This window comes from Colobus angolensis, unplaced genomic scaffold (genome assembly GCF_000951035.1).
Source record: "Colobus angolensis palliatus isolate OR3802 unplaced genomic scaffold, Cang.pa_1.0 Scaffold72, whole genome shotgun sequence".
Taxonomy (NCBI): Eukaryota; Metazoa; Chordata; class Mammalia; order Primates; family Cercopithecidae; genus Colobus; species Colobus angolensis.
The window spans coordinates 3,277,661-3,291,897 of NW_012120932.1; the positions used below are offsets into that span (position 1 = coordinate 3,277,661).

General features: G+C 39.4%; 1 protein-coding gene across 1 annotated transcript in view; it reads left to right on the forward strand.

Moving 5' to 3' along the window:
- Positions 1-8,497: 8,497 nt before the first annotated feature.
- Positions 8,498-14,237, forward strand: part of HIATL1 (hippocampus abundant transcript-like 1) — a 41,351-nt gene continuing 35,611 nt past the window's right edge. Inside the window, exon 1 of the mRNA XM_011927483.1 lies at positions 8,498-8,589. Within this exon, the coding sequence (XP_011782873.1) occupies positions 8,581-8,589 (9 nt within the window). The 5' untranslated portion in view covers positions 8,498-8,580. The remainder of the gene's footprint in view (positions 8,590-14,237) is intronic.

The following is a 14,237-nucleotide window of genomic DNA, read 5'->3' on the forward strand; positions in this document are numbered from 1 at the left end:
CTTGAACTCCCAGTTTCAAGTGATCCTCCCACCTCAGCCTCCTGAGTTGCTGGGACCACAGATGTGCGCCAGCATGTCTAGCTAAGTTTTTTGATGATTTAATTTTTTTGAGACACAGTTTCGCTCTTGTTGCTCAGGCTGGAGAGCGATGGTGTGATCTCGGCTTACCACAACCTCTGCCTCCTGGCTTCAAGCGATTCTCCTGCCTCAGACTCCCATGTAGCTGGGATTACAGGCACGTGCCACTACGCCCAGCTAATTTTGTATTTTTAGTAGCAACAGGGTTTCACCATGTTGGTCAGGCTGGCCTCGAACTCCCAACCTCACATGATCTGCCTGCCTCGGCTTCCCAAAATGCTGGGATTACAGGCTTGAGCCACCATGCCCAGCTGTTTTTTGATTATTGGTAGAGACAAGGTCTCACTGTGTAGCCTGGGAGGGCCTCAAATTCCTGAGCTCAAGCTGTCTTCCTGCCTTGGTCTCCCAAAATGTTAGGATTACAGGTGTGAGCCACTGCACTCAGCCCAATTTGAATTTTTTAAGTTTCATTTTAAAATTGGTAATCTTTAGTGTATAGAAATGCAGCTGATTTTTAATGTTGATTTTTGTATCCTGTAACTTTGTTAAATTCATGTATTATTTGTAACAGGTTTTTTGTGTGTGGAATTTTTAGGGTCTTCTACTTACAAGATCTTGTCATCTGTGAACAGAGAAAATTTTACTTCTTCATTACCAGTTTGGATGCCGTTTCTTTCTTTTTCTTGCCATATTACTCTGGCAAGAATTTCTAGTGTTGTATTATACTGAATAGAGGTGGTGAAAGTGGACATCCTTGTCTTGTTTCTGATCTTAGAGGAAAAGTTTCCAGCCTTTCCCCATTGAATATGATGTGAAGTGTGGGTTTTTCATATTTGGCCTTTATTATTTGAGATAATTTTATTCTTTTCTTAGTTTTCTAAGTGTTTTTATTATGAAAGTGTGTTGAATTTTGTCAGATGCTTTTACTTCGTCAATTAAGATGAGTTATGTGGGTTTTTCCTCTGTATTTTAATGTGATGTATTACATTGATTGGTTTTCATAGGTGAACTGTTATTACATTCTTAGAATAAGTCCTTGGTTATGGTGTATAACCATAATAAACTGCTTAATAAACTGTTGGATTTGGTTTGCTAATATTTTGTTGAGGATTTTTGCATCAGTGTGCATAAGGAAATTGGTCTGTAGTTTTCTTTTTCTTTTTTTTTTTTTTTTTGAGATGGAGTCTTGCTCTCTCACCCATGCTGGAGTGCAGGGGTGTGATCTCAGCTCACTGCAACCTCCGCCTCCCAGGTTCAAGCAATTTTCTTGCCTCAGTCTCCTGAGTAGCTGGGATTACAGGCACGCACTACCACGCCTGGCTAATTTTTGTATTCTTAGTAGAGGTGTGGTTTCACTGTGTTGGCCAGGCTGGTGTCGAACTCTTGACCTTGTGATCCACCTGCCTTGGCCTCCCAAAGTACTGGGATTACAGGTGTGAGCCACTGTGCCTGGCCCTATAGTTTTCTTGTAGTGTCTTTGTCTGGCTTTTTTAGAGTGTGGCAGTACTCCCTGATCTGTGATTTTGCTTTCTGTGGTTTTGCTTTCCGAGGTTTCAGTTACCCGAAGTGGGCTGAGGTTTGATAATCCTAAATGGAAAATTCCAGAAATAAAAATTCGTAAGTTTTAAGTTACACATCACATTCTGAGTAGTGTGATGAAATATTGTGCCCTCTTGCTCCATCCTTTCGCCCAGCATTTACACTGCATGTGCTGCCCATCTGTTAGTCAGTTAGCCAGCAGTTATCGGATGGACTGCAGTATCACAGTGCTTGTGTTCAAGTAGCCCTTATTTTATTTAATAATGACCAAAAGCACGTGAGGACTGTGCCTAATTAAAAATTAAACTTAATCATAGATATATGTAGGAAAAAACAGTATATATAGATGGTCCCAAATTTGATGGTTGAACTTAGATTTTTCACCTTTACCTTGATGCAAAAGCAGTATGCATTCAGTATGCACCTCTACTTATGATTGTGTTGTCTGGATAAGCCCATCATAGGTTGAATATATCATAAGTCTAAAGCGTCAACTTAGTATATTTTCAACTTATAGTCGGTTTATTGAGACGTAACCCCTTTGTAAGTGGAGGAACAGCTGTATAGGATTTGGTACTTTTCAAGGCATCCACTAGGGTTCTTGGAATGTGTCTCCCTTGGATAAGGGGGTGCAACTACTGTAATACTGGCTTCAGAGAGTGAGTTAGAAAGTGCTCCTTCCTCTTCACATCTTAGGAAGAGGTTTAATTCTTTAACTCTTTACTGGAATTCTGGGAGGTTTTTGATTACTGATTCTGTCTCCTTACTGGTTATAGATCTATTTTTATTTTCTGTTTATTCATGATTCATTTTTAGTAGGTTATGTGTTTCTAGGAGTTTGTCCATTTTATTTCATTTATCCAGTTTGTTCGCTAATTGTCTATAAGACTACCTTATAATCCTTGCTGTTTCTGTAAGGTTGACCATTGTTATCTTTTTCATTTCTGGTATTAGTAATTCAGGTCTCCTCTTTTCTTGGTTTGTCCATTAGTTTGATATTTTCATTAAATCAATTTTTGATTTTTTTTGTTGATTTTTCTTTTCCCTTTCCTTTTTCTGTTTTTTTGTTTTGTTTGGTTTGGTTTTGTTTTTTTGAGACGGAGTCTCGCTCTGTTGCCCAGGCTGGATTGCAGTGGCTCAATCTCTGCTCACTGCATGCTCCGCCGCCTCCTGGGTTCAAGCGATTCTCCTGCCTCAGCCTCCCGAGTAGCTGGGACTACAGGTGTCTGCCACTATGCCCTGCTAATTTTTGTTTTATTTTTTATTTTTGGTAGAGATGGGATTTCACCATGTTAGCCAGGATGGTCTCGATCTCCTGACCTCTTGATCCTCCTGCCTCAGCCTCCCAAAGTGCTGGGATTACAGGCCACTGCACCTGGCCTCCTTTTTTTTTTCTTTCTTTCTTTTTTAGGCAAGGTTTCACTCCCTTATCCCAGACTGGAGTACAGTGGTATGATCGTGGCTCATTGCAGCCTCAACTTCTCGGACCCAGGTGATTCTTCCACTGCAGCCTCCCAAATAGCTGGGACTATAGGTGTGTGTGCCACCATGCTTGGGTAAACTTTCTTTTTTTTTTTTGTATTTTTAGTAGAGACAGGATTTCACCACGTTACCCAAGCTGGTCTTTAACTCCTGGGTTCAAGTGTTCTGCCTGCCTTGACCTCGCAAAGTGCTAGGCTCACACTGCACCCGACCTGATTTTGTTGATTTTTCTGTATTGCTTTTCTATTCTGTATCACGTTTGTATCTGCTCTGATCTTACTTTTCTTGCTTTGAGTTTAGCTTGCTCTTTTCTAGTTTCTTAGGGTGGAAAGTTAAATTACTGATTTGATATCTTTTATAACCACATATCTACGGCTGCACATTCCTGTTAAGCGCTGCTTTAAGCTGCATTCCACCAGTGTGTCGTGTTTTCATTTTTGTTCAAATGAAAGTTTTGTTACATTCCTTGTGATTTATCTATTATTTAGGAGTATGTTTTAATATTTTAATATTCATGAATTTTCCAAATTTTCTTATGTTAATGTCTAATTTCATTCTATGTGGTCAAGAACATAGTTTGTATAAATTATATAAATTAACTCCTTTTAAATTCATTCAGACTTGTTTTACAGTTTTTCTCATGTGCACATGAGAATTTATATCTTGTTGGGAAGAGTGTTCAATAAATGTCTGTTGGGTTTAGTGTACAGTGTTACTGAAGTCTTCTATTTCTCGCTGATCTTCTAATTCTATCAGTTACTGAAAATGGGTATTGAAGTCTCTAGCTATTGTTGATTTGTGTATTTGTGCTTTTTATTTTTAGAGAGTATTGATGCTGGTAGGTGAGGATGATGACTTTTTTTCCTAAACGAGACTGGCGTCTCACTTTGTGGCCTAGGCTAGAGTGCAGTGGCGCAGTCATAGCTCATTGCAGCCTTAAACTCCGGAGCTCCAGCGATCCTCCTGCCTCAGCCTCCTGAGGGAGGAGATGGTACTACAGACACATGTCAACATGCCTGGTTAATTTTTAAATTTTTTGGAGAGATCGAGTCTCACTATGTTGTCTGTACTGCTGTTGAACTCCTAGCCTCAAGTAAATCTCCCACCTGCCACCCGAGCCTCACAAAGTGCTAGGATTACTGGCATGAGTTACTGCACTGGGCCTGTTTTTTTTTTCCCCCCCTAAGAGATGGGATTCTTGCTGTATTGCCCAGGCTGGACTTGAACTCCTAGGCTCATGTGATCCTTCCAAGTAGCTGGGACTACAGGTGCACACCACCACTCCTGGCTGAGAATGATAATTTGATGTTGCATTGTATAAATCTTTTTAATATTGATTCTAAAGGGGTCCTATAAATCAGTAGGAAAGATTAAGGTCACCAATAAAAAACTGACAGAAGATGAATAGGCAATTCACAGAAAAAGAAATGCAAATTCCTAATCATAGGAAAGAAGCTCAACCTCATTGGAAGTAAGGAAAATACAAAATAAAATTAGATAACCATTAAAAAAATCAAATTAGGAAAAATTTAAAAATTATTATTATTTGAGATGGAGTCTCACTCTGTCCCCCAGGCTGGAGTGCAGTGATATGATCTCGGCTCACCGCAGCCTTTGCCTCCTGGGTTCCAGTGATTCTCCTGCCTCAGCCTCCTGAGCAGCTAGGATTACAGTTGCTCGCCGTCACACCCGGCTAATTTTTATATTTTTAGTAGAGATGGGGTTTCGCCATGTTGGCTAGGCTGGTCCCGAACTGCCTGCCTTGCCCTCCTAAAGTGCTGGGATTACAGGCATGAGCCACCGCACCTGGCAAAAAATTTAAAAATTATTATGTAGTCTTAGGATATGGCGGGACAGGTATTCCCCCAAAAATTGTTAATGAGACTGTAAGTTGTTCTTTTTTTAAATTGTTAATGACACTGTAGAGTGCAATGGCGTGATCTGGGCTCACTGCAACCTCCTCCTTCCAGGTTGAAGCCATTCTCCTGCCTCAGCCTCCCTAGTAGCTGGGACTACAGGCACCCGCCACCATGCCCTGCTAGTTTTTGCATTTCTAGTAGAGACGGGGTTTCACCTTGATGGCCAGGCTTGACATGAACTCCTGACCTCAAGTGATTGGTCTGCCTCAGCCTCCCAAAGTGCTGTGATTATAGGTGTGAGCCACTTCCCCTGGCCCAGAGTTACTTTTTGCTGTTACAGTGTTTTAGCTTTGTGCATATGGCATCTCATAGTTTAGGGATAAAGAAAATTGTTGCTTCAAAGGATAAATATGTAATTTGTCTAGATGTTGCCGCGTTTTCTTCCATAGTGGTGTACCATATTTAGTTCTATTTGCGGTTTTTGTTTCTTTTCAATTGCATCATAAGTTTATAAACGTTTGAATTTTTAATGTCTGATACTGAGAAGTTGTGTTTGAATTTAGCTTAATTTTGTATTTTTTTACTACAAATGAGGCTACAAATGATTTCTTCAGTGAACTGATTCATATTTCTTGCCAATCTTTTTATTGGGCTGTTAGTCTTTTGCTTAACATTTTTAGAAGCTTTTTATATGTTAGAGATATTAGTTGATTAGGTGACATAAGATAAAGTATGTTTTTGACTTACAATTAGTGAAACTTTTAAATTATAATTGGATTCTAAATTAAAATGTGTATATTCTTTGACCCTGCAACTTCACTTCTAGAAATAGAATGCTAATAAAAGGATATTAATAGTCCCAGCATTTTCACCCTTATGTGCATGGCCAAGGGAGTTGGAAACGTGTTCATACAAAAACTTCGACATCCGTGTTTATAGCAGCATTATTCATAATAGCCAAAGATGGAAACAGCCTGAGTGTCTATGAACTGATGAATGGATAAACAAAATGCAGTATATTGATGCAGCGGAATATTATTTAGCTATAAAATTGAATGAAATACTGACACATGCTACAACATGGATGAACCTTGAAAAAATTCTGATTGGAAGAAGCTAGACACAAAAGGCTACATGTGTGATTCCATTTATGAATTCTGTTTATGTATAATCCCAGAATAGGCAAATCCATAGAGACAGAAAGTAGATTAGTGGTTCTGAGGGGGAGTAGGGGGAGAAGGAAATAAATAATGTCTCCTAATGGGTGTAGGGCTTCTTTTGGGGGGTGATAAACATGTTCTGGAGTTAGATAGTGGTGATGGTTGTACAACCTTTTGAATATTCTAAAAACCACTGACTTGTGCACTTGAAAATGGTGAATTTTATGAGATATGACATATATGTTTAAAGTAAAATGTATAACCTCAATCTAATCATGAGAGAATATTAGATTAATTCAAATTGAGGGATGCTATGTAAAATTATTGGTGAAGAGTATACTAGTATTCCTTGAAAGTATCAAGATCATGGAAGTAAAAAAATAAAAGTCTTGGGAACTGACTTAGATTGGAAGAGCCTAAAGAAATGTGAGAACTAAATGTGGTGTTAAATCTTTGATTAATTTCTGAACCAGAAAAAGAAAATGGGAAAAATGGCAAAATTCAAATAAGGTATGTAGATTAAAGTTTTGTAGCAATGTTAATTTCCTGTTTTAGATAATTATACCATGGTTATAGAAGATTTTAACATTTGGGGAAGCTGGGTGAAGGGGATATACAGGAACTCTTGGTTTTTGCAGCTTTTCTGTAGGTTTAATATTATCTCAAAATTTAAAAAATTAATTGCGGCAGTTTTAAATAAGTGAAAATACCATGTACTCTTATCAATATTGGAATGGTTAAAATTATGGCACATTCATACAGTGAGAGGCTGAGTAGTTAGCTATTAAAAAGAGTGTGGGCCAGGTATGGGGGCTCATGCCTATAATCCCAGCACTTTGCAGTAAGCTGAGATTACACCACTGCACTCCGGCCTGGGCAACAAAGCAAGACTTCATCTCAGGGAAAAAAAAAAAAAAAAGCTAAATAAGAAACAACACTAATACTTAATGGCTTAAAACAATAAGCATTTATTGCAATTCTTTGGGTTAGTGGTGTGAGTGAAACTCAGCAAGAGTTCTTCACTGATTTCTCTCGGTGTGTCTCATGCTTCTGTAGTCACCTGTAGGCTTGATTATAATTGGGTCATCTAAGATGGCCTTGCTTCTATGTCTGACAGTTGGTGATGGCTGTTAACTGGTTTGTCTGTGAGGCCTTGATAGGGAGAGTTTCTTATGCTCTCATACTCCTGTGGCAGGAAGAGATTTCTCCTTGTGGTAGTCTTGAAGATCTTTGGCAATCTAGGTTCAGAAATCCATGTTTTCGCTTCACCTGACTGTTGGTTACAGGAAGTTGTCAAACCAGCTTTGATCTAGGGACGTGGAGAAATAGACTGAACCTTTTGATGGAATTGGCAGCAAAGTCATATTGTGAAAATGTGTGTGTACAGGGATGAGAGCAATTTGTAGCTCTTTGTTTTTGCAGTTTTCCATAGGAGTGATGGAATAAGATTTGTATTTTTTAAAAGTTCACTCTGAGTGTCATGTCACCACAAGTTTGGAGGGGACAGGGAAAACGAGTCAAGGCAGGGTTAACAGGTCATTGCAGTAATCTGTGGGAGAGATGATAAATAAGAACGTGCACAGACATTGCACACTTTTCATCCTCTGCTTCTGAACATCTCTGGAATTGGGATATCAATATTCCATACTGATTGAAAGTGGTCCGAGCTGTCCCTCAGGCCTTTGAGCATGTGATACCCATGCCCATCTCTCTTATTATGTAGATAAAGAAACTTCAGCCCTAGAGAAGTTAAGTTGCTAAGGAACACATAATTTGCAAGGGACAAAGCAGTCAGATCCTGGAACCTCAGTCTCTTGAAGACCCAGTTGATTTTCTACTAAAGCTCCAGTGATTTGCATTGATGGGACAGATCAAAAGTCTATAATCTTTTTCTCTTTTCTTTCTTTTTTTTTTTTTTTGAGATAGAGTCTTGCTGTGTTGCCCAGGTTGGAGTGCAGTGGCGGGATTTCAGCTCACTGCAACCTCCGGCACCTGGGTTCAAGCAATTCTCCTGTCTCAGCCTCCCAAGTAACTGGCACCAAGTAGCCCGCCCCCATGCCTGGCTAATTTTTGTATTTTTTAGTAGAGGTGGGGTTTCACTATGTTGACCATGCTGGTCTTGAACTCCCGACATTGCGATCTGCCCACCTCAGCCCCCCAGAGTGCTGGGATTATAGGCTTCAGCCTGTGCTATAATCTTAGCACCTTCCCTTATCAGGGGGAAGTGAAGGCATCAGGGATAACACCAAATGAAGTTTTATTTTAAATGACCGAGGTAGGCCCTAACTTTATTTTACACATTTTTTCTGTACCATTTAAAGATAATAGATTTCTTATATTTCTTTGCTAATTTTCATAATAACTTTATTTTTTAGCTACAAGGCTTTGGCCGACCAAGTGTGTACCATGCTGCTATTGTCATCTTCCTTGAATTCTTTGCGTGGGGCCTGTTGACAACTCCAATGTTGACTGTAAGTATTGCTGAACTGGGTTTTTGTTTTGTAAGAGAAAGAGGTAAGTTCTTAGGCATGTATCACTGTGTATGTCTAGATACGTGTTTGGGAGTAGCTCTTGATAGTGATTTAAAACAGCTTGTTTCTTTTTTTTTTTCCCATTGTGGTTTCTGAACCACATGTAACACAAACACCTCTTTAAATATTCGTAGGTAGCACTGCACTCCTATTGAACCAGACTTGGGGGTGCTGTTACACAAATGAACTGTATATGTTTAGGAAGATCTTTAAGATGTTTTAAAGCAGCAATTCCCAGCCATTTTAGTACCAGGGACTGGTTTCATGGAAGACAGTTTTTCCACAGAAGTGGGTTGGTTGGGGGAGGGTTTTCGGGTGAATCTGTTCCACCTCAGATCATCAGACATTAGATTCTCATAATGAGTGCAACTTAGGTCCCTCACATGCATAGTTCAGAGTAGGGTTCGCAGCCCTATAAGAATCTAATGCCGCTGCTGATCTGACAAGAGGCAGAGCTCAGGTGGTAATGCTCACTCACCTGCTGCTCTGTGTGACTGGGTTCATAACAGGCCACCAACTCATAGGGTCCTGTCCTACAGGAAATTGCAAGGCATTGTTGAAGTCTGTAACTTCTTTATGGGGATGTTAGTGATCTTTGATTTAAGAACATAGTAAATAGCAGATTGGTGAGTACTTTGTAACAATGAGTAATAATTGTAGGAATGTCTAAATTTCAGTTTTTCGTAGCTTATCAGTAGCCATTTTCTTCAGAGGTGGTATTGAATATCTTAGCAAGAACTTGTATGTTTGATCTATGATGTGGTTAGAAGGAAGGGAGATGCCAAAGAAAAGATGACGGGGCAGATCTTAGGTGGCTTACAACTATTTAATGCTTAATTTTAATAAAGTATTTTAAATTGGAGTTAAGTTTCAGTTGTTTTAATTATTCTTTAAAAATTATTGATGGGCTGGGGACAGTAGCGTATGCCTTTAGGCCCAGCTATTTAGCAGGCTGAGGTAGGAGGGTTGCTTGAGCTCAGGAGTTCAAGTCTAGCCTGGGAAACATAGCAAGACCCCATCTCTAAAAAAACAAAATTAAAAAAGTAAAACATTGGGGCTCAACTCTTACTAATCATCATTTTGCCTTACTGAAGAATCCCTCTGGGTACAGATAATCTTTGTTCTTAAATAAGGTTTAGACAGCAGAGAACTTTAGAGGGTGGCTGTTAGCCCGTTAGCCTTACATAAGACTTTGCTATGAACCTTTTAAAGTTTTTAATTCTTCTGGCACATTTCAAATACAGTTTGAGGACTGATGCGGTGGCTCATGCCTGTAATCCTAGCACTTTGGAAGGCCAAGGCTGGCGGATCACCTGAGGTTGGGAGTTCAAGACCAGCCTGACCAACATGGAGAAACCCCGTCTCTACTAAAAATACAAAATTGCCAGGCATGGTGGTGCATGCCTGTAATCCCAGCTACTCAGGCGTCTGAGGCAGGAGAATTGCTTGAACCCGGAAGGCGGAGGTTGCGGTGAGCTGAGATGGTGCCATTGCACTCCACCTGGACAAAAAGAGCAAAACTCCATCTCAAAAAAAAAAATACAGTTTGATTAATTAAAATTATAATTTGGGTGGAACAGAGGACTTAAACATTGCCTGCTTCCTTAATCCTTCTTTTTTTCTTATTGCAGGTTTTCCTTCATAGTAGGAAACCTATAGTAGGTTATTTGTTATTAGTTAATGAGGATAATTAGTCCCATTTTGAGTTTCACGAGATTCTAATTTTCCTCACTGTTTGCGTAGTGCTGCCTGGGATCTAGTTGGTGCTTAATAAATATATTCCTTGAACAAATACATGTGTTTGTTCGGGACACATTTTTAGTATGAATATAGACAAACCAGATCACTCTTTTTTTTTCCATTTAAAAAAATTATGGTAAAATACACATAACAAACTTACAGTTTTCACTGTTTTGAAGGATACAGCTCAGTAGTATTAGATACATTTCATAATGTTGAGTATCTGTCACCACCATCCATCTCTAAAACTCATTTCATGTTTTAAAAATGGGTGGCTTGAGTGTGTTCCAGTCTCTTATATGCATGTATATAGTCTAGAGTCAACCGATTTGGGGAGAGCTTTTCAAGCCTCTTGTGGCTGTCTCACCTCCTACAACTACCTGTTGTATCTATCCCTGGCCTAGTCCACTAGTCTGCCACCAGTCTTCCACGTTTGCCCTGTTAACTTGACAACACTCCAAATCCAATGAGTCCTCTCAGGCAGCAGCATGCCATGTTTAAACTAACATACCCCACACAGCTGGAGTTGGGGGAGGGGCAGGAGTCTGGTAGCAGCTCAAAACTAAAACCACCGTTACTGCCTGAAGTTCAGGAACTTAATAAATAAATGCTCCCAGTTTGTTTTATGGCTTTGGTTGAATTCCAGAGCACGGAAATAAGTTCATATAGCTGTATTGAAAGATAATTTGTTAATGTTTTTATACTGTCATGTCAAATGTGAGAAGTCTGACAATTTTTTCTTTCTTGTAGATGTTGGGTTTGTAATATATTTAAAAAAAAAAAAATTCAAGGCCAGGTGCAATGGCTCACGCCTGTAATCTCAGCACTTTGGGAGGCTGAGGTGGGCGGATCACGAAGTCAAGGAGTTCGAGATTGGCCTGTCCAACATGGTGAATCCCCGTCTCTACTAAAGATACAAAAGGTAGCCAGGCATGGTGGCATGCACCTGTAGTCCCAGCTGCTCGGGAGGCTAAGGCAGGAGACACACTTGAACCCGGGAGGTGGAGATTGTGGTGAGCCGAGATCACACCACTGCACTCCAGCCTGGGCAACAGAGTGAGACTCCTTCTCAAAAAATTAAAATTAAAATAAAAAAAAGAAAGAGAGAGAGAAATTCAAACCATTAGAGGGTTCCTATAATATTTCTGAGTAATATAATTAGAAAAACCACTGGATTAGCTAGTATCTCAGTACTTTATGCACTTTTCAATTTCTGTATTTCCCTGATTGTCCTAAAAACCAGAAAATAGGAAAGATGTTCTCCTACCCTTGCAATATAAAATTATAGGATTTTGAGCTGTGTTAGGAGTTTGAACTGAGGAAAATATGATTCTATAGAATGATATATTTTCCTAAGTTTTCCTCATGGCTAAAATAGGAATACCTTTTTGTGTAAGCTTCTAATTGAAGTATAATGTGTACAGAAAGATGTACAAATTATAAATACACAGCTTGATGAATTTTTTTATACAGTAAGTACACTTACATATCCAGCACTATACCACACTCTCAGAAACAATCCTAAGTAATTTCTGTCCTTGACACATTTCTAATATGACAGTTTGGCCTTTGTGTTTGTGTGTTTAATATTATATAAGTGGAGTCATACAATGTATACTCTTTGTTGTCTGGCTTTTTTGGCTGAGTACGTTTATGAGATTAATCCACGTTGTATGTAGCAACATTTCATTGTTGTAGAGTGTGTTGTTATATAACCACATATGATTTTCTGTTATCTTGGGCGGGAAAGGATTAACTCAGCAGGCCCAAGTTGCTCAAATCTTTCATGTTCCCAAGAGGACCATTTTCTGTGACTGGTCCTTGACAGGCCAGAATTGAGCTCTTAGCATATTCTGCATTTTGTGTGATTGACTCTTTGAACTTCACTGTTCCAGTTTGTGCAAACAGCATTATATATGATGAACACCTCCTTTCCTTCTCATGAACTAGAGCTTTGGTAACTGGTCATTCATTGTGTGCCTTCAAGATCACCCGCCAAGAAAAACCCTGAACTCCTAGGCTTTTGTGAGCTTCCATAGTAGACAACAATTCACATAATGTTGTTACAGTTTCTCTTTTTCTTTTCTTTTTTTTTCCCCCAAGACAGAGCCTGGCTGTCTTGCCCAGGCTGGAGTGCAGTTGCGCTATCTCGGCTCACAGCAGCTCCGCCTCCTGGGTTCAGGTGATTCCCCTGCCTCAGCCTCCCAAGTCCTGGCTAGTTTTTGTATTTTTAGTAGAGATGGGGTTTCGTCATGTTGGCCAGACTGGTCTCAAACTCCTGGCCTCAAGTGATTCACCCGCTTCGGACTCCCAAAGTGCTGGGATTATAGGCTTGAGCCACTGTGCCTGGCCATTGTTACAGTTTATTGCTGGAGGAATTAAATGCTTTATGTGTGACTCCACTGGGAGAGGACTCTTAGAAGCATGCACCTGGTTTCCTCCAGACTTTGCCTGATGTCCCTTTTCCCTTTGCTGATTTTGCTTTGTGTCCTTTTGCTGTAATAAACTGTGAGTATAACAGTTTCAGAGTTCTGGAATCCTCTTAGCAAATTGCTGAACTTAGAGATGGTCCTGGAGTCTATTGACGCAAATCCATTTGGGTGTTGGACATTTGGGTTTCCAGTTTTTGCCGATTACATATATTGCTGTTGTCATATTTCTTGTATATATCTTTTGGTGAACATGTATACATGTTTCTTGGAGTATATATCTGGGAGTTAAATTGCATAGTTGTGTTCAACGTCACTATGTAGTGCTAAAAGTTTTCCAGAGTGGGTGAACAATTTACTCTTCAGCCAGGCAGACTCCATATCTTCACCGGCAATTTGAATTTCATTCTGGTGGGTACATTATGGTCTTAATTTGCATATTCCTAATGACCAGTGAAGTTAACTCCCTTTATATATAACATATATCTATTGGCCATGTGACTGTCTTTTTGTTAAGTGTCAGTTCAAGTGACATCAGTTTTTAAAAAATTGGGTTGTATGCCTTTTTCTTATTTGTAGGAGTTCTTTATATATTCTGGGTACAATTTTTTTTCATGTGTACATTTGTCTCTATACACATATATATACTTATTGTTGATATCTTTTCCTTATTCTTGGATTGCCTTACTTCCTTTTTTTTTTTTTTTTGTGATGGAATCTTGTTCTGTTGCCTAGGCTGGAGTGCAGTGGTATGATATCGGTTCACTGCAACCTCCACCTCCCGGGTTCAAGCAATTCTCCTGCCTCCGCCTCCCAAGTAGCTTGGAATACAGGCGTGTGCCACCATGCCTGGCTAATTTTTGTATTTTTAGTAGAAGTGGGGTTTTACCATGTTGGGCATGCTGATCTTGAACTCCTGACCTCAAGTGATCCGCCCGCCTTGACTTCCCAGAGTGCTGCTGGGATTACAGATGTGAGCCAGAATGCCCAGCCTGGGATTGCCTTTCTGCTCTCTTAATGCCTTTGGATGACACTAATTTTAATTGAATTTAAGTTTTTATGTCATTCAATTTATTTTTCCTTATGGTTAGTGCTTTTAAAAAATCCTGTTTAAGAAAACTTTTTCCACCACAAGCCTTTATTGGTTTACTGTTCTCATGTAGTCCTATCATCTAAAAAGATCATTATGTTTGGTATGGGGTCAGTATTCACGTTGGTTGCAAAAGAATATATGGTTGAACCAGCATAATTTATTGAAAAAATTCTTCTTTCCCCACTGTACTGTGTCACCTTTGTCATAAATGAGACAACCGTCCACATATGGGTTTGTTTCTAATTCTTTTAGTATTCTTTTGAGCTGTGTGTGTGTGTATATATATATATATATGTGTATATATATATATATTTTTTTTTTTTTTT